The 25,717-nt window shown below is 47.9% G+C and overlaps 6 protein-coding genes across 6 annotated transcripts; 2 read left to right on the forward strand and 4 right to left on the reverse strand.

The window, feature by feature from the left end:
* Positions 1 to 1,138: 1,138 nt before the first annotated feature.
* PFICI_14647 (uncharacterized protein) lies at positions 1,139 to 7,877 on the reverse strand (the record flags this gene model as incomplete). Its single annotated transcript, XM_007843228.1, has 6 exons — positions 1,139 to 1,461; positions 1,550 to 2,215; positions 2,319 to 7,281; positions 7,339 to 7,528; positions 7,632 to 7,696; positions 7,749 to 7,877. The coding sequence occupies 6 exons, from the start codon at positions 7,875 to 7,877 to the stop codon at positions 1,139 to 1,141; spliced, it is 6,336 nt and encodes a 2,111-aa protein (XP_007841419.1).
* Positions 7,878 to 8,718: 841 nt separating this feature from the next.
* On the forward strand, positions 8,719 to 9,204 carry PFICI_14648 (uncharacterized protein; the record flags this gene model as incomplete). The annotated part of the gene is made up of 1 exon (XM_007843229.1): positions 8,719 to 9,204. One exon carries the CDS (start codon positions 8,719 to 8,721, stop codon positions 9,202 to 9,204), a length of 486 nt encoding a protein of 161 aa, XP_007841420.1.
* A 675-nt stretch (positions 9,205 to 9,879) lies between these two features.
* Positions 9,880 to 10,310, reverse strand: PFICI_14649 (uncharacterized protein; the record flags this gene model as incomplete). The annotated part of the gene is made up of 3 exons (XM_007843230.1): positions 9,880 to 9,992; positions 10,079 to 10,125; positions 10,189 to 10,310. The coding sequence occupies 3 exons, from the start codon at positions 10,308 to 10,310 to the stop codon at positions 9,880 to 9,882; spliced, it is 282 nt and encodes a 93-aa protein (XP_007841421.1).
* A 1,223-nt stretch (positions 10,311 to 11,533) lies between these two features.
* On the forward strand, positions 11,534 to 13,825 carry PFICI_14650 (uncharacterized protein; the record flags this gene model as incomplete). The annotated part of the gene is made up of 1 exon (XM_007843231.1): positions 11,534 to 13,825. One exon carries the CDS (start codon positions 11,534 to 11,536, stop codon positions 13,823 to 13,825), a length of 2,292 nt encoding a protein of 763 aa, XP_007841422.1.
* A 2,927-nt stretch (positions 13,826 to 16,752) lies between these two features.
* PFICI_14651 (uncharacterized protein) lies at positions 16,753 to 17,614 on the reverse strand (the record flags this gene model as incomplete). The annotated part of the gene is made up of 3 exons (XM_007843232.1): positions 16,753 to 17,273; positions 17,397 to 17,499; positions 17,558 to 17,614. The coding sequence occupies 3 exons, from the start codon at positions 17,612 to 17,614 to the stop codon at positions 16,753 to 16,755; spliced, it is 681 nt and encodes a 226-aa protein (XP_007841423.1).
* Positions 17,615 to 21,287: 3,673 nt separating this feature from the next.
* PFICI_14652 (uncharacterized protein) lies at positions 21,288 to 23,647 on the reverse strand (the record flags this gene model as incomplete). The annotated part of the gene is made up of 4 exons (XM_007843233.1): positions 21,288 to 22,288; positions 22,363 to 22,468; positions 22,592 to 22,866; positions 22,924 to 23,647. 4 exons carry the CDS (start codon positions 23,645 to 23,647, stop codon positions 21,288 to 21,290), a joined length of 2,106 nt encoding a protein of 701 aa, XP_007841424.1.
* Positions 23,648 to 25,717: the final 2,070 nt, after the last annotated feature.

Consider the following 25,717-nt stretch of genomic DNA (forward strand, 5'->3'; position numbering starts at 1 on the left):
GTTTGTCATACCCGTCAAAAACAAACGATCAACCTTGGATCTTTGGGTTCGGGTCGTCTCTGTCTGCTTCGGTCCGAAGCAAGCGGAACGGGGTGTGCATATAACTTAGCAAAACGAGAGGGTTATTATTAGTAGGTTACATTGAATGTTTGTAGGATTGCAGCCCCGCCTGTAGCTCACCAGGAATGTACACTACTCGCGTCCCGCTACGGAAGGATAATATCGCCTTGCCACTGCGTGATAGTACTCGATGCACTGTGCTACGAACATGCACCCCAACCTTGTAAGGTCACGGAAACAATATAACCGTCTTGGAAGAAATGGGAAAGACGACAGGAGGCGCAGTGGCAACCAATGACAGACAGAGGCCAGGTGCCTCGCGTGAAGCGTTGCGTCAGCTGATGATAGCTGGAGACAGCTGCCGAAGAAATCATGTTCTTGGCGGAGTGAAGATCACTCCTTGGCATAGGAGAAAAGATACTAGGAAGAAGGGATGCTAGTACTATAGTTTATTAATGTTAACGAATGGTATAACTGCTGTCTATAATTAAAGGATGCGGAGTGCTTTATGGTCGGCATGAATGGGTGAAGCTATCATGGCTCTCTCCTGGATGTACACCTGGGTCGGCAACTTGGGTGCTCCATCGAAGGTGAGATGCGCTGACCCGGATGATCACGAACAGGCGCGGCTACTCGTGATAGTAAGTCTAATGAATTACTTATGCCACAATCAAGAGACTGTAAAGTCATTTATTTCATGTATAAAAGTCTATCGCTCAATCCAATTCCTGACATGTCCCTCCTGACACGGCCTCTAGTGCTGCTAATGATGGCGATGCAATCTAGTAATAGCCACTGTAACCATCCACTAAACTACTACCTAAACACGGCGGTATTTATTGGCAAAAACAAAAACCCGAAGTCCTTTTCTTTTCCTTTTTCATTTTCATTACTGCACACAGATTCGTTTCAAGACATCGGATACTTGGCATGATAGGCTCACAGATTCGCAGTCACGAAGGGAGGATCAGTCGTTTAAATTAATATTTCCTTAGTTATATTTTCAGTATTATCCCTGTGGAAAGTTCACTCGAGAATTTTCTTATCTTGATTTTCCATGGAGAAGTAGCTTTTAGTTTTAGCATTCATCCGAGAGACACACTTTACAGCGAGGCAAATCGTCCCACAAAGCCCATCCCCTGATGCTTCCCGTGCCGTCACGCTCATTGCACGGATTGTTATCATTGTCGTTGGGGTCCAACCGGTCGGGCGTGAATCTCTCGCCAAAAAGCTCAATCTGAAAACCACACGAGTCTTCATCAGAGAACTGCGGGCCGCTGTCGCGGAACGTGCCCTGCTGGTCGCACCAACTAAAGCTGGTGTTGTCCCTTGAGATATCGCAAAGGGGCGTTTTCTCGCCAGGGCCTCCAGCTAAAGCCTGACGATTATTGCCAGCGTCGCCTTTGAAGTTTTCAAGATACGTGTTAGTTTTTGCTTCATACATGATCTTGTGGATATAAGAGAAGAGAGGGAGGAAGGGGAGACAAACCGGGTGCATAAAAAAGCCAAATGTTGACAAGGCGTCCGGTGTTGGTGTTGGTGAAAAGCCCCAGGCACATGGAGACCGACGTCGTCGGCGCCGGAGCCGCCGATGTCGTGCTAGATGAGGTCGTCGAGGAGGAGGAGGTGGTGGGTTTAATGGTGGTCGTCGGTGCCGTGTACTCGGACGAGCTCGGATCTTTGGGGTCCTGATATCCTGGGGGGTAGCCCGTTGGGGCCGGCGCGCACCAAAAGCCCGAGCAGATGTGGCCACCGCACCCGTCCGGGTTTGCGCAGGTCGGGCCCACCGCTGGTCCCGTCGTGAGGGTGATTTGCCCGCCGCCGCCGTCTGCAGGCAAGGTGCAAGAGCCACCAGATTGGCGTTTCGCAAACATGGTCTCGTTGCCTTTGACTATTCTGGGTAGCAGTTCTGCAAACACGGCAGCCTGGCCACAGTCCGCAGGGGGCGTGTAATCATTGATGTCGGTTGGCAACTCGGGGCAACTGGTTGAATCGCCTCCCAGCAGGCAGTTTATATCTCCATCCATACCATTCCAGATCAATGCTCGCTTTTCGCCAGATCCCACGCTGACAAGGCGTGGTGGTATTATTTCTCGTTCAAAGGCCCGAATCATGTTCTTCACGGCCTTGGGCCCACTGCTATCCGCTGCATTTACTATACAGAGAAACGAAGATTCAGCTTAGTAATCCATGAGATGCGTTGCCAACACGAGCGCAAAGGCAGGACGAGTAGACTAGAGTGTGGGCAGTATACTTACATTGTCCCTGCCAATCAGAGGGTAATCCTTTGTAGTATCCAGCAACAGCAGCCACCTGCGGAGCTGCAAAGGAGGTGCCATGCCACGTCGTGTAGCCGGAAATGTCGGGCAACTTGAGGTTCTGACCTCCTGCATATGTCGTCAAGAAGTCTGCATACTGCGAAAAGGCTGCTTCTATACCGTATGGATTAGTGGCACCCACGACGATGAAGTTGGGAAGATATCCAACATCATCCGAGTCATTCCGATCTTTCCACAGTGGGTCCACAGCGTTAGTTGGGTTGGCAAATAGTTGAGGGTAGGTATCAACGGCTTTGCGACCTTCTCTGCCAAAGTTTCCAGACGCGGCAACGAGTGTGACACCTGCTCTATCCATCCACTTGAGGATGTCGTAGAGTCTATTGATGAATGGCTGGTACCAGAAGCGGGAGTCTGAGCCCCAGGACATATTGATGACTGACGTGGCGGGCGACCTCCCGTTGCTGTTCATATCTTCCCATGCGAGCAGGAGGTCCTCTAGATACCAATCCCGAGGATCAGGATCAAAGGTCCTCTGGGCATCATCCGTCATTTCACTCGCGGGAGCATAGCCGGTGAAGGCGACCTTGCATTTCCTGCAGACACCCAATGTCTTACCATTTATAAAGGCCGCCACTTGGGTTCCATGAAGCCGAGTAGGCTCTCCAATGGGGTTGCCATAAGCAAATGCATTTAAGGGACGAGGAGGAGTCGCCTGGTCGGACCACTCTTCGTGTCTGGTGTCGACACCTCCAGGTTCCCCCACGACATAGACAGTCATTTCAGGACTGGCCGAATCGTCGTAAAAGAATACATATTGTCCCTGTAGAACTCCTCCTCTTCCTGGGGGCTGAGCATCCGCGGCTTTCCATCTTTGGCCTTTTGGAAGAGATACCAAGGCACCATTCCATCTTTCTACCACAGTTGCTGATGTAGCTGCTCTTTTCCACGGTTGCGGGTTGATTTTCGATCGATCTTCACTGGTTATCGGCGAGTATTTATCATTTGATTGGTTTCGAGCCCTTGCTTCGAGATCCAATGTATCTAATCCCCTGGGGGTTATCTGATCGTTGCTCTCCACTATCATCATTCTCGGATTTCCTGGCGGCTTGTTGTTCTTGTTCCACTCCTGGTAATCTACGACATTGTCTCTCCCGACAATGGACTCGACTGCAGTTTTGACCTCTGGGGATAGGCCTTTTACCCAGAAGAAGGCCGTGTAGCCGCCCGCGAAGCTGTCAGACTTAACTTCACGGCCGTTGTCCCCTTCAATTTGTGTACCGAGCGCCGCTCTGATTTCACTAATTTTAGTCTTGTCTCTGGGATTCTCAGGATAAATCACATAGGGCACAGGTTCGCAAGCACGTTTGTGCAAAGTATGATCTCCATTTGCGACTTTCCTTCGACGTGACGTCCCGCCGGCCGCTTCAACGGTGCAGGTTTCGATTGCGGTGGTGGTTCCCTGGGTAGTTGATTGGCTTACAGAGCAGCCTGAGATGGTCTCGCACGTTTTTGTTGTCACAGTGGCCGTTGTTGAAGTTACTGTATCACCTGAAGTTACCGAGAAGGTGGTACCGATTGAACAGATGGACGCGGTCTGCGTCGTCGTGCACTCGGACGGCTCTTCCGAGTACGTGAGCTCACCACCCGGACCGATGGTGATTGGCGGCCAGGGCGGCAGTGGCCCTTCTAGTGTAAACCCAGAGGGCCATCGAATTCCTGGAGGTGGGCCCGGGGGATAAATGCCAGGTGGGAAGGACCAGAACCAGCCGCCGATTTCGAGATCGTCCCGTTTGATGCATACAAAGAAGAACCAGAGCTTGCAGGGCTGTTTGGTGCCACCGTTGGTTGGCTCAGGCTTCTCGACCGTTGTGCTGATGGGGGCTATGATCCCCGGGGGCCACGTAGTCCATACCGGCAAAGGTGTAGTTGTCGTGTCGCTATCAGAGGGCGGTGGCTCCGTAGTTGAGGTGGGAGGGAAGCCCGTCACGACACTACAATCGACAGATACAAGACCAGTCGTCGGACCCAGGAAACTGACTACCTTTGTAGTTGGGCAGTTGAATGAAATTCCAAAGGTGGTGGCCGTGAAGCACTCAACATAGATGGAGGTGGACGGTGTGGCGAAGACAATCACGTCGTCGGGCGGACATGCTACCGTTGTGGGGGTTAAAGCACCAGGGAAAGTAATAGTGGTCACAGTAGCGCCACTAACAGTCACAGTCGAGGTAACGCCAGTGTAAAAAGTGCCGCTCCCACTGGGGAGGTCGCCAGAGGGCACAGGTATAGTACTCGGGCCAGTTGGGCCATCATCGATCAGCGGCCAAGGCGGGAGGGGGACAACGCGAGTCGTAGTGCTTCCACTGCCATCAGGTAGCGAGATGGTGAATGGGGGAACGTCAACACTGGGTGTTATATCGAGAGTTGACTGGCCTGATGAGAAATTGTAGTTGGAATAAGGTATTCCCTCAACCGTCAGAGGTGCAATGTTGAGCACTGTAGTTGTCGTAGTTGTGATAAAGGTCACAGTTACAGCACCATTCCGTGTCACTGTGCTCGTGTCTCCATACTGAAACGACGTGGTAAATGGACTCGGAGAGATGGTAGCTGGATTGGCCAGGGAACTTGTGGGGAAGATCAGTAAACAGGACTCAACCGAGCACGTCACTGTCGATGCAGTCCATATTTCAGTACCGACAAACACGGTATTGATATTGTCGGCGCCGTCTAGCGGGAGCCAGACGCTGATTTCAGTCGTGAAGCCGCGTTGGTTAGAATCCTTCGACACGACAGTCTTGTCGATGCCAACGGCCATTTCAGATATTGCTACTGTGAACAAGTTCAGAAACACCACGTCGGTCGACCCCGTCACTCTCAGGACGCGTTGCTGACAGTCATTGGTTTCGAGGCAGTCTTGGTAATAGTCTTGAAAGAAACTATAAAGCCCGGCTCCGTGAACCGTGATGGAATTCGATTCAGAGACAACCATACCCCATGCAGAGGCACAAGCTGCATCTCCTTTGCAGCTAGTAAAGTCTGGGTCGCCGGGAAAGCTGGCCGCAACATTGAATGGTTTCGGAGCAATGGGTTCGGGCTGATAATACGGCGTCTCTGTCTGTATGTGACCAAGGTAGACGTCCTTTGCGCCATAAACCAGGTAGTTATACATGACTGAGTGCTCAGAACCGCCGCCGTAGAACCAGGACGGGTTTTGCGACTCAATGAGCAGACCACGAGCGCAATAGACACTGATCTGGTTGGACAGCTTATCCGGACTGTCGTATACACTCATATCATTGTCATGGTCGGCTGCCCAAACCCATACATTCTCAAAGTAACCGGAAGCCTGCTTCGTAACGTGCATCATAAGCGAGGCGGCTATACACAAATTGTTGAAATCGCGCTTTGGGCATTGCTCAATGTCAAGGTCTGTGCCCTTAGCACCGCCAACGCGGATATGTGAGTCCCACATCGCCGCGGCACCCTGAGAAACTGCATCCACGTTCCATTCCAGAACAATGGCTCCGGCTGTGTTGCCTGCGACGGTGAAGAGCATATCCGTAATTTCCATCGTGCCAATATCACCACGCTTGCCCACCTGGACTACTACCTTCGGATCAGTCATGTCGGAGAAATAATAGCCGGCGCCCTGGATTTGAGACCAGCTGGAACCCACGACTCGTGATCCCGTAGGTATCAGCACAGTACCGGCAACCTGGTAGATTCCGGCCGGGAAATAGGCAATCTTGGTCGATGCTACGGCTTCCCGGAGGAAGGAATTAAGACATTCTGTTTGGTCCCCAGTTCCATCATTATCGCAGCCTCCGTCATTCGTTGCTACAGAGAAGTCGGATGCGCCGAGTGATTCGTATTGGGGGCGCGTCCGGACAAACAACTTGCCGTCGGACAACAGGCCGGAAGGCTTGGCTGGCACTTCCACCGTCCCGGTGAAGTCGGAGCCTTGATCACCCCTATAGACCTTTCCCGTGGTCCACATTTCAATGGTACCCGAGGCAGTCAATAGGGTATCTCCGTCATCAATCTGGACAACCCGGTCCACTCCGTCGATCTCGACATTGTCAAGCACGATATGCGGAGATGTGGCGCGGTTGTTTGTCAGTATACCGACCGGTACATTACTGATGCTGGTGTCAACAACGGAAATGGAGCCAATACCCTGTCCTGTGATGCCACCGGCACCGCTAATGTTGAATCCAATGGCGCCGCCGTTAATTTCGACACGTTGCCACACCCATCCCCAGTCCCACACCATTTGTATGGCAGTCAGGCAATTGTTGAACTTCAAGTTCTGGGCTGTGTATTGCTGAGACCCGGCTCGCCACCCAATGTTTCCACCATTGAAAGTCAGGTCCGAGACGAAGCCACCACTTCCATTCTCAGTAAAGATACCAACGGCTGTGCTGTTCTGGTCATCCTTGGCCTCGGGCATGTTGAAAACTAGATGTTGGAGTGAGGTTGCCTGAGACACCTGCCAGTGAATGCCGGTTGGGACCAAGGGCTGGTCGTCATCATCGGTAGATTCGGGCATTTCCGTCAAGTCGAAAATAAAGTTTCGTATTTGACGGAAGAACTGATTTTGATTAATGTACCAGTTGGCCCCATTGCCGCCCGGAATATAGGGGTCAGTATCGATAAGCGCGATGCCTTTGAAATCATCACAGCCGAGAATAGTCGGTGGGTCATTGGCATCTCCAATGAATTGCGTATAGTACAGTTGGATAATTGGAGAGCAAATCTTATAGGTGCCGGCAGGGAAGTACACGATAGCACCCTGACTAAAGGTGTTGCCGCACTCCTCGCCGCAGCGATTGCCATCCTCCACGGCAGCATTGATGGCTTCAACCGTGTCGGAATCTCCAGTGTTGTCGGCTCCAAAGTCCAAGACGTTTCGATAGAACGCATAGCCGGACCCAGCACGAGGTTGCTGGGTACGATTAGTTCATTGTGCCTTGAGGACTGCATGGTGCCATATTCAACTTACACTACCCAATGGTCCAAGTTCCTCAAGCCAGTATGAGCCACTTTGCCGCTTCCTGATCGCTACAGGATCAAAGTTTGTAGATTGCGGGGATGTCTTGTTCTCGAAGCCACCACGCATAATGCTGCCGGAGTCCAGATTGGAAACGAACTCATCATGACTACCAGAGTAGGCCCACACGGGTCCATTCTGACTACCTATCCGACGTGTAAGTGTGACAGAATGCCATGAAGTAAAGAATATGTACATGATATGATGTCCGTATGAAGATATCATATCGTGATACAGTCGATAACATACCTTTGTCTGGGGCTACATTGTAGTAGTTTTTGGTATTGTCCACCATGTAGGATGGACCAGGCTTGAAGAAGATTAAGCACGAGTGCCATCGGCTGGGTATTAGGCATCCTCACCTTTGGGCCCGATTGTGGAACATTAGGATACCTTTCCGGATTGGAATACTTCCAGACAGCTGAGACACAAAGGAATTGAATCTGGAAAACAAGCAGGATGAGCGAACAAACGCCCATAATTCGCCCCATGGTTACAATGTGGAACAGCAATACAGTTCAGGGTAACTAGGTAAAACAAATGAGGGTAGCTTTGACCTCAAGGTATACGTGCACTGATTGATTGATGCAGGTATTCTTTTATATATGATTACAATTCAACGATATCGAAGGCGATTTGGCATCGAGACATTGAGAAGTCGCCGAGGTACAAGCAACTGGAATAGCTTTGAACGAATGCTTCCTCCAAGGGGCCCTGGAGCCGTCGTTCCCATCTCATGTTCTTAATTTCTTATGTCAGATGAAGCTAATATTGGCAGTTATACGAAACAATTGTGGTCCACCGGACCATGCGTCTTATCATTAATTAAACCCACTTATCAATAAGTGCAGCTTATTCTTCACGAAGTCTACATAATATTTGATGCGGCGAATCCTTCACCGAATCCAGTGATCAATCAATGCGACGCAATTCTCACCGGATACAGTTATATTTTAATGCGGTGTATTCTTTCCCGAGTCCAGTCGCGAAATTGAATGTCAGATGACTGAGTTGCCTTGGACGAATGTAGGCTTTGGTCCGGCCCTCTGTAAGAATGCCAAGGTGATATGTTGGTAGGGTTTCCTTGGCAGAAGTATAAACAAACAAACAGCTTGATATGAGTCAATTCCTAATACATGCTCACAGTGTCTAGCAGGAAAGTATATGATACCTCGATTCGGAGTCCACAGCAGGATCTCTTCATCCCAGACTACTTCAGCACCACTGGCTCATCCGGCTCATCCATCACTCACTACTTTCAATTCAGAATCATTTTGCACCATAACCACCTCATCAATCCTGATCATGCTTTCACCACGTCTCATTACAATCATGGCTGCTAGCTACCTTATTGCCGGTGCAGCAGCCTCCTGCGACGAGACAGAGGGACTTGAGCTTTTCTGTTATACAGACGCCGACAGTGTACCTCAGAACGTGAACGTGGCAGACATTCAGTTCGTCGCGTCCTACCTACGATCCTACGGGCAACAGACTCGAGACGGCCGTCAATTTATCATGCTGGCCGCCGACACGCCCAACTGCGAAGAGTACACTCTCTACCAGCGCGGCAGCGTCCTCGCCCTAGGCAAGCATCTCGACCCCACCGTGAACTCCAGCGTCTTGTTCACCGACATTGCCAACACCATTGATGGTGGTACCGGCACTACCAAGACCAAGGCCATCATTGACTGCGCTGAGGCTGGCGGGTCCTTTGGCGTTGTCTACAATGCCACCAATGCTCAGTACAACACCACGACTTATCTCTCCAAGGGGTACACCCCTGCGGGCATCCTCGTTAAGATCGTGAGTTCTGCATAAACTGGTTCAATATTGCTAGGGATAGGGGGCAAGGAGATTTTGGACTTGTACTTGGAATGATTCACTTAGATCATTAAGAATAATAGGTGCTGGGGTTGTTGATACAAAACTGTTGCAGATCATTTTGTTCCTGTGTCCCGTGTCCCGTGTTCTGTTTTCTCTGATTATTGCTTGAAAATGCACGTGTTCTCATTTTTAAAATGAGACGTTTGCCCAACTAAGCTCAATGCAAAGTTACTTGGCGATGTAAGTATGAAATGAGTTTAGCCTTGATCGGCAGGTCTCACATAAGCCGATGTGCGAAGGGGAAACTGAAGACGAGATGATCGAGGAAGCATTGAAAGATGTCTGAGTTGATCTTTAGTCTACAAAAGAGAGGTGCTAAAGAGCGACTATATACCTACGCACTGACTACGTCAGTACGACAGCAGGAGTAACCAACCATACATCTAGATACCTAGGCAAGGCATGTAAAAAATCAGAACAGGAACCAAAAACAATGAGGCAAACAATGTGATTTCAGTAAATAGATGCTCACATCCTCCTAGCACACAATTACCTATCACATTCATACATACTGCCTAATGCCAACTTTGGGAGGGATTTCTTAATGAATTGCCAAAATATCTATTCAAATCGTCCCCCTCCACAAGACCTCCTGTGTTGTAGGCTAAATTAACAGCAGTATCCAGGGAACTGCGCGTTGTTCGCGGAGATGTATCCCCATGGGGGGTCACAGCCGTGACGACCGGCGTTGACGTTATCCTGGTTAACTTGATAGATGGCACCTAGATATAGGATCATGATTTAGTCTCTCATATATTTACACATTTCAAACTTGATTCTTCGTAGATAGCAGTCTGCAAATGCTTACCGTTTACACATTGGCATACTGTCGGAACACAGCATCGTGGGGCAGCACTATTATATGGAGTCAGTTTCTCACGTGAAACACTCATTTCTCATGTCTGCCAAGAAACCTACAAGTAGTAGCAGCCGCTCGCAGTCTGGCGTTCTTCCAAGGCAGCAGATTCCTCGGGCACAGGAGTGGCCATGGTGAGGGAAGCCAAGAAAATGGCGGAGGACAGGAAACTGGTAACCTTCATGTTTTCGGTTGACTCTTGATGAACAAAGCAATTTCGAAGGACTTAGTATCACTTGTCTTGGGCGAAAGACATGATATCGCACTGGCACTACTCTGAGCTTATATACACTCTATATCAGGCATAATAATTCCATTCAGTGAGTGGAACAAGAAAGGAAGTAGACTAAAAGTCCCGGCGGTCCCGACTGTCGATCGACCTGACGCGGACTTCTGCTCATTTCCAGTCTTCAGCATCAATTGGATTTCTCCAGTTGCACAAGACCCAGGGTCTGCAGTCGAAAATAAGCAATATATTGAATATTGGCTTGGCTGTAGGATTGACCGAGGTAATAGATTTCTTACAAGGAATAGTGTAACAAAAGTCAACGTCTTAGTGAACAGGCAAAGTCGTATAGCGTGAGAAGTGGCGTTGCACCTGTGACCAACATCATCACGGCGGGGATCCCATAACGGCTTCCCTAGGAAGACTGCAGTGAAGAATAGCGTTTATGAACAGCTTGCTAAGGAAACCAGGTCGAAGTATTGTGAGAAATTAATGTCATTTTCGTTTGATCTGAACTGTCAGCTGATGCCACACTGTGAACGGTATCGATGAGTGCTTACACCTGGACATAACGGGATGAACTTGAAGCGAAAGTTGAAAAAGGATATATGCGCTGCGGGACCAAGGCTCACAGGGACTATTTCGGAAGTCTTCTCCTTTGCTGGGAAGTCATGTCTTCAATTGATTGCTGGGCGTGGCCAGAGGGACTTAATTGCATCATGGAAACATTGATCTTGGAGAGACTCGCATACGAAGGCCCTGCCATCCACATTCCTGGCATCTTGTAGTGAGGGCTGCATATAAACGGATCACACAGGTACACAAGTACATATCCCGATGCGGGGGATAAAAGCATAAGAGCATTATGTATCGTCAGCTGCAAGGCTCCAGGCCGCTTGCCGAGCCTTGCAGGACCATGCAAGGGATTTTAAGCATAAATAGACTTAAAGGAGACAAAAAACCCTGGATTTCCCTCAACCCCATTCTTACTGATCTACCTGACTGTGCCGCAATATTGGCTGATTGCGCCGTATGAACCGCGCGACAAAATATTGGCTGATTACGTCGTATGAACCGAGCGACAGAGAGTGTTTTTCGCAGACTTTCCATCCCGCCTGTGCCGTCTCACCACACAGAAAATATACCACCTGCTCTCGGCAAATTGATTTTTTTCACCTCACATGGCAGACGTAACATTCAAGCCTTACTGGCGGCCCCTCGGTGAAGGGTCTGGCCCAAACTCTTGGGTGTTTTTCGTTTTGGCTAAACTTGCCGGTCACCATTGCCCGGTCGCGGTGGTTTCCAGCATTGGTGGCTGTGAGGAGGAGTCACTGCATGGGGTCCCTCTTGTCACCTGCTGCCGACGCATCGTCACGATCTTGTCCGACCCTGCCAACCACACGGCTATTCGCGGGGAGCTAGCTCTTGCCAGCGATTACTATGCCCGGAATGATCTGGGTGAGCATCGCCGAGAGCCGGTCGAATTGCCGCAGCTCAACCGGAGACAACCTGAGGGTCCCGATCGTGTTCGACCATGGGACCGCACAATGGTGGCGCAGTTTCCCTTCATTTACGCATCGCTCCTCCAGGGCGTAGCTCTGGATCCTCTCAGTGGGCGCAACGCACCACATCGCCCAGAGCCGCTAGCTACTGTGTACCGCGACACCGATATTGAATGGGGGATGGTGGTATTTGACATAACCGACCTAAGCGCAGTGCGGTACGGCATCGTGGGCTTTGCGGTCGCCATGGCAAGGTTCATACCTTCAATAGAAGAAGAACGAAAACAACTGTTCAGCGGTCTTGGCTTTCATTTCTTGGAAGGCCCCCTAAAAGTCATCGACGAGGTGCGGCCACGAGCAGCCATGTCGGCATCTGAGTACATGAAAAAGTTCAAATATCCGATTCCAGACTACAGCAATTCACATCATACCGAGGATATCAGGCGCTTAGCTACGATACAATTGGTAGAGAGTTCGGCCTTGGAACTAGTCTGGCCACCAGATCAAGACAATGAGATACCTCTGACACTAACCAACCCGCCTGTAAACACCCATATATCTCGAGACTTACAGGATCAGACTATCAGGAGACTGATCCAGGAAACATATCGCACAAGTGATCTTGAAATTTCCCACTTGGACGAGGTCCGGAAGCTTCCTGACTTTCATGAGCGCCTTCGACATAATATGCTAGAGTACTCTGGCAGCATTGGAAGCACTCGCTCTTCAGGCCGGCTCATTCGACTTGCCTTTGCTCAGAATGGCCATCTCGGTTTGGAACGGCTGAAGAACCTTTCTGCCGACTCCATTTCCGCAGCCCTAGATGAAAGGCCGGATGTAAACGATAGCATCAGGTCGCTGAGCTTTTGCATCAACAATATCCGGGACAGTACGCCTGCTCAGATTGCCGATGCACTTTCGCGGACGAAAGGTCTGCGAGAGATCTGTCTGCTACAGAGTCCCACCCATGACAGCAAACTGCTCAGTGTTCAGCTTTTTGCCGAGCTGGCTTCCCGTACTGAACTCCTCTCGCGCACAAACGTCATATTTGCCGGCGCCTACTCGGCTGCTCTGCGTAAACAGTTCTGGCTCCCAACACGCTCGAGTCTGGTACCAATGGGAATTTTCCCCGTCCAACAGATATTCGTCCGGCATGAACGGAGCAATGGACGTGGTTTCGTATTCAATTACAATCATGTCCATATGGAAGATGGGCTCCTCAAACCCGAACGGTTTGCTGCCGGCTTTCTCCTCTGGCTTTCGACGCTCCAATCCAAAGGAGAGTGGATGTTCACAGAAGCGGCTCCATGCTTTACCTTTTCCAGTGCCCCGTCGTCTTTGGCCAGTGACCCAGAATCCTCAGCTCAAGTGAGCTCGATACTTTGCGAGGATCTATCTTTGCCTTTTTCTACGCCAAATCACTCCATTTCTTCCCCAAAAGCTCGAAACTTGGTTCCAGGTGGCGGCTGGACAGTCCTCGTGTCGCAGGAGGAAAACCGTGTCAAAGGAGTCTGGAATCAATACCGCATCCGTTTCGCTTTCATTCGTGCACTAAGGCGATCGATTTTAGTCGACGATCCACCGTCGTCCCCCCTAGGGCCAGACGAACTAGAGGTTTGTGGGCTCAAGGAGTTTTTATCTGCCACAGGAGTTGAGATTGATCCTAAAGTGGTGGATCTTCGTCTGCAGAACACGGCGCACAAGATACTTGCAATGGCTACTGCTGATGGGTATCCCTGGCCTGCTGATGTCGATCCATTATCCGTGTTGAGCCACACGGAGGCTGCGACTGTGCTTTCGGAATTTTTGGACAATGCAAGAATGCAGAAACAAGAACTACGGAGGGCGATGGAAGAAGATCCAAAAAGTGAGCCTCAAGTCTCGCCCATAAGACACGTCAACAGAATCCCTACTAACGTTGAAGTTTACAATGTCGTAGATTGGAGTTGGTACCTAGAACTAATGGAATAAGAATCCTCGGAATTCAAGTTCTGCGGCTGAGAGTAAAGTGCCTCTGAATTGATTTTCACGATTCTGGTTTTGTACATTCAATCGACCTTGGCTCTGCTCAGCCATTGCCATTGACATTGCGGTAAAACACAAAGATACACGTCATCCAGTCATGAAGGAATTCAAGCCAATGAAAGACTCCATTCTGGTACCCGTTGGCGCCGGCGGTGGTGTCGGGCAGTTGTTTGGCTGTAGGATCCCGAGCTTCTTGGTGAAACTGGCCAAATCCAGGACGCTCCTGATCGACCTCTTTGATCCAATGGTTACAGGCAGCAAATAGAAGGCGTGATTGCTGTGAGCCATTGGCCAGAGTCTACTAGATAATTTGAACAAAGGTAATGTTACTAGATGGCTCATCAATACAATTCTATTCAAATCAATTCCAGTTTTCCCAATCTTGAGAAGTCTGATTGCTCATACCACATTTTGACATGCACTTGAGCTGAAGCAAAGTGATCCAAAGGCAATTTTCAACCTCTCTGGCACAGTGTCGCGTTAGAGCATATGCTGATCTACTTCCTCGTCTACGAATACACGAATATGCGAATCGTGTAACGACACAGCATATCCAGCTCCGCGTATATGCTTCTAAATGACGAATTGACAACATCGAGGTCGCAATATGGGGACAACATTGTGTTTGCATACAGCTCTTGGAGGATTCCGGTGGCGTCCGGCAGCCTTACGCCACTTTGTCTTCTAGATGCTGCGAAATTGTGGTGCCGACATCTACGGTTATACGTAGGTGTCATCTTGCATGTCCAACCAAGACCTGGTGGTGTGAAGACAATAACAGATGGAATGGTCCAGAGGGGCCAAAGGGGGTGGGTCGTCCAAAAATAGTGCCGCCAGCGTCTCTGCTAGATGTTCAGCCGATTCATATATTCCCATCTATTAGTAAGGTTTGGTGCCCTTAAAGACAGTTTTTCCGAGATCTATATATCGTTAGGCTGACTTCAAACCCCCGAACCATATGCAGCGCATGCGCACCCTAATTTAAGGATTATAGATTCCCTAAATATATAATTATATGCTGGATTAATACTCAGGTGGGTGACCACTGGGGGAATCCCTGGTACTATATATTTTGGACTCATGATTCTTTTTTGAATTATGATAAGGGGGCCAAAAATGTAGCCATATCAAGATGTCGCTTCTGTGGATCGAACACAGTGCCTCCAGATATCAAGGTCCTGAAGTTTGAGCTTCAGTCTGGCGCTCTCCCAAGTGAGCTAAAGCGACGATTTTAGTGGGATGTTGGGGATATCATACCGTAGAAACCGATTATATCGTAGCCATGAGATCTCATCTTGGCCTGCCATTCTAGGATACAATCTGTTAGGACTGTTGGGGTTACATATGAGAGATGAGTGGTAGAAGCATGCATTGCGGGGCTTAGTCATATGCTTAGTTATAGTGTTGGGCTACGCCGAACAAAATCTTATTATTTAAACAGTGAGCAAGTTGTCAAGAAAGCTTAGGTTTTAAAAGACAGCCATGATATTCAGCCAACCTACATTCCTAAAACGCGCCCATTGATCAGTCTAAACACGGCGATACGTTCAGGTCGTGAAAGAGATAAGAATTACCGAGTATTTAACACGCGGGTCAGCGGTGACTTGTATTCTTTCGACCTAACCTATGCTATGTAAATGTTTTGCTGATCGACAGGACCTAGACAACCGCAAGGTGCCAAAATATTAGTCGTTAGAGATGAGTGACGAGTAATCGTATAATTTTCAGTGGCGTATTTCGAGCTTCTGTGTGCGATTCTAATGCATTTGATCTTATAGTTGACTCCAACAGCTCGGATAATAATAACGATAGATGTGTTTACACGGAAAGGATGCTGGAAATATATGTGCAAATGTGCCGTTAAACTCGACTGCATATTATACTGTACTTCTACTTTTAGGCCAAATGGGTTCAACAAAATATTAAATAGCAGATAAGTTTACTATCAACTTTGTGTGGCATTAAACCTTACTAAGATTATGCTGTCATATCAAGAACCACTTTCCTATCTTTGTTTAGCACATCTACGATGATGGCTTCCATCTCAATCACAAGCGCCAATGCAAATAACATTACGAATGACAGCGGTAACGCCTCTCTTCTTAAGGACGTTGTTTAAAATTCCGTAGTGGTTTCGCTACATCTGCCATGTTAACAATTTGAAAAGTTTGTATCCTAACCTAGCGTGATAGGGCATTGAGCGAGTGTAGTCTCTTTGCAGCTTGCACGACAGAAATTTCGACATCGTGAGCGGGCATGTAATCCGCGATGACAATATTAATAAGAATCTGAGAGGGATTCATCACCGGTCCCTGAAATCTTTTCGTAGCAGCCGAGGTAATAGCTCAGGATAATTATTCGACTTTCTTCGTCACTTCCGACTCAAGTAGCGTCAGGCGCCAAGATATAGCAGGGGAACTTCGCGCGTTTCCGAGATTGACGTTTTGTCGGCGTTTGAGAAGGATACAGGGATGAAAGCATAGTAATGATAATACTGAAAGATATAAGGCACGATAGTTCATGTAAGGCCAGAGCCTTGCAGGTTGGTACTGGTACCTCACGGAAAACGACGAAGAAGAAGGTTTCTGATGGAAAACGAATAACTAACCAGCTACGGGCCACGAGATTAATAAGTATCAGGCTTGATGATCTCGTAGTCTAGTTGTGGCAAAGTGTAGCTAAAGTTGATGAAAAAAGAGGGCGGAAAGCTACAGTGGCTGCGGGGGAAATTAGGTACCAGTACCTAGTGTGGTGCCTAGCACCTAACAGTTCATACCGGCTGTCGTGATTGCCTCCCAAGTATCAAGGACAGGGGGAGAGCTGAGGCGAGAATCACTTCCGCGCGTAACGGCAACTATGAGCGACTGCCTAAATTACATCTGGATTCTTTGAGGAAAGCAGAAATCTCTGCTAATCATCAGACCTAAAAGCGGTCGTAAGGAGTACAACTCGACCTTGAGATTCGGTTTGTAGAAGTCGTAAGTGTTGGTCATGTAAACACCTCGCAGGTTCGGGTCTAGGGAAAGTGGTGCATTTGGGCCGACAAGCATGGCGACACAACCAGCGCCACCAGTGGGACGAGAGGCGGGCTGGTCGTAGAGAGCAATGTCCGATGCAACAACAATAGCGTCGCGGCCATCCCAACAACGGGATTCAACCCAGTTGACGGCGTTGAAAAGTGCGCTAGTGCCTCCGTAGCAAGCGTGGATTGTATCAATCCCTTCCAGGCTTGTGTTGCCATGAGGCTCGAATAGAGTAGTGAGGACCGATTTGACTGACTTGGCCTTGTCTATCAGGGACTCCGTGCCGACTTCGAGGCGCCCGATGGACTTTGGATCGATATCATACTTTCGGAGGAGAGACGAAACAGCCGTCAGAGCGAGTGAACAGACATCTGTACTGAGATGTATGTTTAGTTAATGCAATATATCCCTTGGATGGATATGTAGAGAAAATGTCATATTGTGTGAGAACTAATGATTGGCTGATTGTTGCTGTATGAGTACGCGTGACTGACCTTCTCGATCGGTACAATAGTTCATGTATTTCAGACCAAGTCCAATGGTGTATTTACCAGCAGAGACGCCTTGGTGTTTTTCAAAAAGGGTCTGGTCTAGGCACTATTTGGTTTGCAGTCAGTGATACTGATTTTAACGACGGATAGACGGGTCGAAGTACCTGTGCGGGAACGTAAATTTCCATGGCCTTGATTCCAACATTCTCGGGGTACGCCATCAGGGGCAATAGTACGTGAGACAGGACGTGCTGTGGAGTATAATTATAGGACAAATATGGTAATTCCTAGCGGGTATGGTAGATCGGTGTGAATTCTAGGTCCTCTGGCACATGGAGGTGGTGAGCCGAGAGGGACTGGAGAATGACTGGCAAACGACTGAGGAGGCCTTTTTAAGAAGGGGAAGACTTGTTTGAAGGACCGAACCAGGTGTAGGGAGCAGATTAAATTTGAAAACTCAATTTCGGTCGTTGATAATGAATCGGCCGAGAGCATGTGCAGATTAATTTGGTTGCCTGAAGGCAGCAACATGTGCAATGCATGTCGCCAAGTGCTGCTACATATTGCATCAATATAGACCGCTACCTTGTAATTCTTGTCCTCGTATTTTTGACACCCAATTTCTTTGATCCCCTGAGATGAGAAAAAGCTTAAAATCATTATGAATCTGACGGGGATGCGTGAACAAGAATCGACTGAACCCTGCTCTTCTCAGCATCTGCCTGTCCATAACGCACAGAGCTACCAGGCTGCTAGAATAGTCTCATAGGGGGGAGCAGTGGGGATCCACTTGTCGTCCTCTTCAATATTCCTACGGCCCATCTGACGCAGTGGGTTGTGCAGGCTTCTTGTCGAGCCTAAAATGCCATGTCGAGGTTGGTGTGCGAAGGAATGCGTGTAAAGCGAGTCCATAACGGCTGTTTGTAGCCGTTAAGGATGGCCTGGCATCTATACATGGGAGGCAGTCGGAGTACATATCTGTCTTAGGCTTCCATGACCAACTGCATGTCAATATGCCAGTGGCTTACCAAACTATGATACAAGAGATCTTGCCTCATTCCAGATCGGCATTTCCTATAGAACGATAATTTTCGTTCACAGAATATACGATTTAACCTGTATCCAAGGTTGAAAATACAATTACAAATGGTCTGAATCTAGGAATTTCTTTTTTCTCCTTTCGGTATTATCGATTATATTGGAAATTAGAATGGACTTTCCTGCTATACAACATGCTTGCCTTATTAGATAGACAGACCTTTGGTCGTCACCCGAGATCCTGAATGTTCTCGATCTTGAACTCGTCTGAGTGCGCCATCCTCCAATGAGAACGATTTCCATCAGGATAATTCAGCAGGAGATCGGGACTGATGCATGCCGCTATCCAATTCTACAGGAACATACTGGCGCGAGGGTGTAGTCGTACCATCCAACTCCCCCGGCTTTGGGTAGCCATGATTGTCCTGATATCTCATCTCCTGGTATGAAACTGGAGCCGGTGGCGATTCCGGAGCTCGCATTGTGCTCCGGTGTCTTCTGAGACAATAGAAGGCGAGTGCGATGACAACAAGAGCTGCAATCGGTCCTACTACAGCCCCAGCGATCCAGGCCTTGCTCGAAGAGCTACCGCTGATGCTTACAGAAGTAGGGGTTGCCGAGGCAGTCGTCGACGTACCAATAGTGGACGTAGGTGTTGTACCCGTGAATACGGTTGATGGTGTCGTCGGTGAAGCTGTCATTTATGATCGATTAACAAAGAAACCACGCATCCAACTTACGGAAGCTTACCGGTCGAAGTCGATGTGGCTGTCGCCAATTCTCTATATACGGTGTTTGCTGACCATGCTGCGCGGCAGCCATAATTTGTCGCAGAGGGCGAACCATTGGGTGAAGATTGGAAAATAGTGAAGCTCACACAAGCCAGGCCGCCGGTACTGCGCAGGAAGTTCCAGAATGTTATCAATCAACTCTACCTTTGCGAAGCATTCGCAAGTCAAACTTACCATGACAGGGTCTCGTCGTTATTATAGTAGAGCGTATCGGCTTGGCACGCCGTTGCTAAGCTGCATGTTGAGCTCTCATCATTGCAATCACCCGCAAATGTCCCGGATGTTGTCCACGCGTTACCCGCAAGGAGAGTCTCGGCTGCACATGTACGGGGAAAGGAATCAGCCTTCAACAACCACCAAGATACACCTCAATCAATGTAACATACTCACCTTGCCCGTCAGGTGATATATAGTAGCCTATAAAATTCGAGCTTGTAGACGCAGCAGCAGTTGTTGTTGTGGTAAGTGACTGCGCAGTACATCTTGTGGCAGACAGGAAGAGCGATAGGACGACGCTCCATCCAGTGATCAGCGCCATTGTCAAATTGGCTTAATCAGTCGAACGACGGTTCCTAGTAGGTAAGCAAAACACCAGGCAGAATGTGAGAAAAGTCTTACAGATGCTCGTGATCAGCGACAGAAAAATATTCGCGTCAGCGTCGAGCTGTGCCTCTCTTGCACAGTGAAAAGTGGATTCTACGATCAGGACAGATGGAGATGGCTATTTTCCGCGTCTCATGGCGCGAATCTTCCCCAGAGGAGTGCCTTCGCTTTCCCGCCTCGAGATATCTAAGCGCCCATCAGCCTGAGCAAGAGCCAATGGGAGTGCACAAGCTTGGTCTTGACTGGCGAGAAGTAGTTGGAGCTGGGCAACCAGGGCAATGGAGGCTGAGTGAAGTCTGAAAATGGAATATTTGAACGCAGCGCAGCGCACCTAGGTATTGGGAATCAATGATCCTGCAATGGGAACAATTCCTCAAACGCTCAAAAAATATGTACCTATTTAACGTGATACTACGGCCAGTCAACATTCACTCGGATTGAGAACAAGTCAAGAGCCTGGAGAAACCGCGTGGACGCACGTCGTCGCGCGACTCTCTTCCCCTTTCCATAATCCCTCGTGAAAGCCGATGCGGAAGAGGTGCCCAGCTTCACGCCAACACGCTAAAAGGCTGGGCCTAACCTCCCTGTACCAGGATCATCTGGAGCAGGCCCTGAATGTCATTTACAGGAATTGAAAAACACGCCATGCTTTCAGCACATTCATGAAAAATACCATAAGGCATGCCGCAAGCTTTTTCATATATAGTCTGGCGCCTGTATTTCATCGCTTGAATATCATTTAATCGCCATGCTATCATATCTCTTGATCACAAACGTGTATGGACATGCATGCTATTAGATGCGTACCTAGTCACCACCCCAAAGTCTGTTGGCGAGTCCTCACGCTAACGTACACTATCAAAGTTGGCTAGCAAGGACCCATGTATGAGAGTATGAGAACCGGTCACTACAACGGTATTTCAATTCTACATAACACCCATTGGGAGACAAATATGGGAATATAAGAAATGAAAGGTGATTATAACGGAAGTGTTAATAGAATCGAATTGAAATACATATCTGCCATTTTGCTGCGGCAGTACATATTCTGGTTGTGTGCAGTTTGGTTGTCTGATGGCGAGTGCTGATTATACATGGTACTCCTGCTAGCGTCCTGCACGCTAACTGTTGGCTGCAGCAGCATGGCTTTACGCCAGTCCATACTTCATAAGCGGGTATTATTTGATACAATGCTTGTTCCCAGCACAGCCAACATGGCGAGGAATGCCTTTATTGGTATATGTGGGAGCGTAGCGCCTGGAGGGAGAACGCGCGATATTGTGCTGGGCGCCAAGTTCACGCATCATGTTTTCATTCGAGATCCGCAGGCCCAAGTTCGAGTAAACCACAGCTTTGATTTGACAATGTATGAAATCCATTGAAACGGCTAAAAGGAAATAGTTATTACAGCCATTTTCTATCACTCTCCTCCCCGTGCTGACCATGGATCTGCAGGCTGATTCTAGCTACTCAACCACCCGAATCCCCACCGTTTGGACACCGCTGGAACATTTGCATCTGGAATCTTGCCATGATCAAACCAGCCCTCAAGGTCTGGATTGGTAACATCTTGGACAGACCAATAACTCTTATACCCATTGATTTCGTCCAGCTTCGTTAGATAGGCATCGGCTTCGGCATCCCCGTGCAGGGCCCTTCGCTCATATGAAGCCGCGTTCACAGCGTACCAGAGTGCGTCGTCTTCTGGAATCGACGTCATGCCCTCATAAGATAGAACTTGAGACATCTCGTTGGGGCGCATGTTCCACTCAGGTAGCGGCTTCTCGCAGCCGTGGAATTTGTACTCCCATTGCTGTGTCGCCTCGTTTTTGCATCGACGGGCCATTGGTTCATCCCCCGATTTCATACCGATGGGGTTGTAGATCAGGCTCTTGAGCTTCTTGCATTCCTCCTCAAGCTCCTTCTTCTCGTCGTCATCCTTTGCGTTGGCCGCGGCGATCACCGCGTCCCTGTACTTCTTGCGTGAGCTGTACATGCGGTAGCCGACCACTGGATGTACGGACTCGTGAGTGCGCCCCCGTGTCGTGAGCTTCTTGTTCTGATGGTACCCGTTGGGGGTTCGAGCCAAGTATCCATTGGCAACGTACGTCCAGGTGTAGCTGTCGATGACAGAACCCGTCCCCCAGCCAAAGTTGAAAAATGTTTGGTTCTTGGGCTTTTCCTTTTCAACACGGCGAAAGACAGAGTTGTAATTGTCGGCGGCAGTATCCACGACACTTTGAGCAGAAGTTGAAACCCAGCGATAGCCAGTCTGCATGTAGCTCTCTTTCTTTTGCTCATCCCTCTCTTTCTTTAGCCTCTCCTTCTCCTCCCGGGCTTGCTTGTTGAGCTCATCAAGATTCTGGCTCCTTTCAATGCGATATTGCTCGTATACTGCCGAATTAATGTTGAGATGCGGTCTAATCTGATCCAGCATCCAACAGAAGACAACATCGGCGAGCTCTGTAGTCACTAGAGTCAGCAACCAATGAAATAAAGTCATGGACCAATAACGGTACTGGGAGGCTCAAGCATACCTTCCATATCTCCTTTGTTTTCAAGAGTGTCACTGGAACCTCCGCCGACGTTGATATGAACACCTGGAAACCAGACCTGTGAAAGCTCTGGCGGCGGTTTGTGATGCTCTTCCATTTGGACTAATGTTGTCCTGGCCTTGTTGTATTCATCATGGGCAACATCCCTGACCCTTGAAGAAACCTTTGGGTCCAATCGTGCGCTTTCAAATGTACACTCACACGTCTGGACAACTTCTTTCTGGGCCTTGATCGCATCGGCCTCGAGTGCCACGATGGTCTGCCGTGCTCTGTCGTATTCCTGTTTGATCTGACGCTTCTTTTCGACGGACATCTTGCGATCTGTCGAGGCCGCGTGCCACTTGTCGAACGCTGCCTCGAACGCTGCGTGCTGCTTCTCAATCTCGATCCCTTTAAAGGGGTAGTCATCAGAGAGATAAAACAAGGTTGGGGTGAAAGCTTCTCGGCGTTCATCCAAAGCGAGGGCATGGTATGCTCGCTTGATGTCTGCAAAAGCGACTCAGTCATTTGGTTCGATACAAGTAGTGATTATTGGGGACCTACTCCGATTTAGGCGAACGTTGAAGAACTTGTGTTCCTCAGGGTCAAATCCAATCAAAGACCCGACCTCTATGCCACGGAGCGAGGGCATACCCAGCGCTCCGACAGTGTCGTACACACCGACGATTTCAATCTCCCGCGAATCGATGCTTGCCCAGTTGCCCTTGGGTTTGTCCTTCCACCTGTAGTTGGAGTTCTTATACCCAGGAGTTTCAGGCAGCGGTTCTTCAAGCTTGCCGTCCATGAATTCCCAGTATGCTTTGCTGCCCCAGAACCTCTCCTCCTTGTTGGCCTTGTACAGCCCCCACAGTTCGGAAAAGTGCTGCAGCATCCGCGGTTCGCAGATGCCAATGTCGGAAATCAGGCCAGCAATCGCACGGGCCGTGAAGGCGCCCCGGGAGAAACCAAAACAGTAGACCTTGTCTCCCGGCACCCAGTTGAGCACGATGAAGTTGTACGCCTCAATGACATTGATCTCAAGTCCGGAGCCGGTGGCACCCTCGCTCTTCCTGCCCAAAAGGGACGTTGTGCCCACGCCCGAGTCGTACCAAACCAACTGCTGCCACTCGTTGCCTTCAGCATCCACGCCCACCCTGTCGAGCTCCCGGGCTAGGCGGGTCACATTGGAAGGGACATTCTTCTTGCCTGACGTGGCCGATTGCCAGGTGCCATCGCAGCATATGATGATGCGCTTTGGTCGGCTGGCTGGGGTCACGGGATACGACATGACGACGATATAGGAGGACCGGTGATATCTTCCTTGCGGATACAGTAGCCCAAAGGACGATCCATGATGGGAATCATGTCTGGCCCTTATATAACTACCTGGGTAATCATTGAGTTACTTCGCGACATGTGTCAGTCTCAGCCTCTCAAACTATGGAAACCAGCGCAGCTGAATTGAAAGCAGAAGACGTTTCAGCTGGAGACAAGACTTTGGTTCTGGCCATGCTGAATCGCAACTAATAAGTGAAATTGGCTACCTCGTCGATAGTATCAATAGTATCAGTCATTGGGTTTGGTTTTTTCAGCCAGCCACGCGACTGGTAAGCTCGGTAAGCTGTGGTGGTGGTTCAGCTTGTGGGGGCCTCCGCCCAGACATCCCTGGCCTTAGGCGGGCCAGGCGGGACTATCAGCTAGGTTAAAAGGTTCAGTCTAGACAACACTAATTGCGACACCTAGCAAGAGACTGCACTGGCTGGATTGGATATGATATCGGTCTACATTAGTCCTAAAGCTTTTTCTTCACCCTTAATGGGTGTAGAGGTTCTAGGTTAGGTGATCTGCCACGAGGGAGCAAAGAACCGCCTGAACCTCTACGCCTTTTCAGTGTGATTCCTGCACAGCCCAGGATCACTCATAGGCTGTAGGTATTTTCTGTTCGTCGCAGGGGAGAAGACGGACCAGAGCAACCCTTCGATTTGCTTGAGGCAAGATTCTAGATCTATTTGACAATACGCTTGGTCAATTGGCCACACGCACAGCGTACAGGGCCGTAAGAGCTCGTAGCGATTGCCATATTTCAAGATAGGTAAGCGAGATGGGCATAAGTCCATACATCACCCAAAGCGCTATTCGACCTATAGGTAAATTTCTCACATTTGGTAAATATGCCCGACAGCTTTCCGTCTAAATGATCATACAACAGAAAAGCTTCTATAGAGATATGCGCTCTCCACTAATGCCGAGAAGATAATTATTAATCAAGGTGGTGCTTTCCTATTGGAGTTTAAACTGGTCTAATATTAGTGTTAATTATATAATATATTAATTTATATTCTGCGCCTTTTAATTTTAATAAAGTGTACGCTTATTTAGGTGGCCCCGGCTAATCCCCGGGAAATCCCGTATATTTATCTATTTAGACACCATAATATTAATCCGTATACTTAAGCATACGCTAATATATAGGAACTATAATTGTTGATCAAGGTGGTGCTTTCCTATTGGAGTTTAAACTAGTCTGATATTGGTGTTAATTATATAATATATTGATTTATATTCTGCGCCTTTTAGTTTTAATAAGGTATACGTTTATTTAGGTGGCCCCGGCTAATCCTTAGGAGGTCTTATATATTTATTTAGATATTATAGTATTAATCTGTATGCTTAAATATACGTTAATATATAGGAATTATAATTTATTATTTAATATACCTTTTTAGATTTACGATTTATCGTAAATTTAGCTATATTTAAATTAAAATTGTTAATTAATAAAATATAGCTTTTTTTAGGGTTATTCGTTTTAATTACGATAAATAATTTTAAATTTTATTTATTATTAAAAATTCTGCTATTTTCCTATTAATAAATTTTTCGTTAATTTATTTATTATTATTTTATTTAAAGGTTTATAAATAATTTTAATTTTTCCGTTTTAGGCTTTTTGCCGCAGTTAATAATTATAAATATTTATATAACGGAGTTTTATTTTTAATAATACGATTTCGGCGTTAATTAAATTAATAATTTATTTATTATTATATTTAATAGTAATAATACTATTATTTAGTTATATCGATAATTTTTTTAATAATTAATTAACGAATAATATTTTTTTAATAATTTATATTAGCGTAAATAATTTAGCTTTTATAATAAAAATAATAATTATATTTTATTTATTTAATTACTAATTAATTAATTTTCCGAATAGCTTTATAGCGAATATTTAGGTATTTTTGCGATTAATGCTATTATTAGTAAATAATGCGTTATTAGTAATTACTAAATTAGCGGATTTTTTAATTTTAAACGAAAGTTTTTTAGTATTAATTAGGTAAATTAAAGCTCG

Source organism: Pestalotiopsis fici, assembly GCF_000516985.1.
Source record: "Pestalotiopsis fici W106-1 unplaced genomic scaffold PFICI_Scf_13, whole genome shotgun sequence".
Classification (NCBI taxonomy): domain Eukaryota; kingdom Fungi; phylum Ascomycota; class Sordariomycetes; order Amphisphaeriales; family Sporocadaceae; genus Pestalotiopsis; species Pestalotiopsis fici.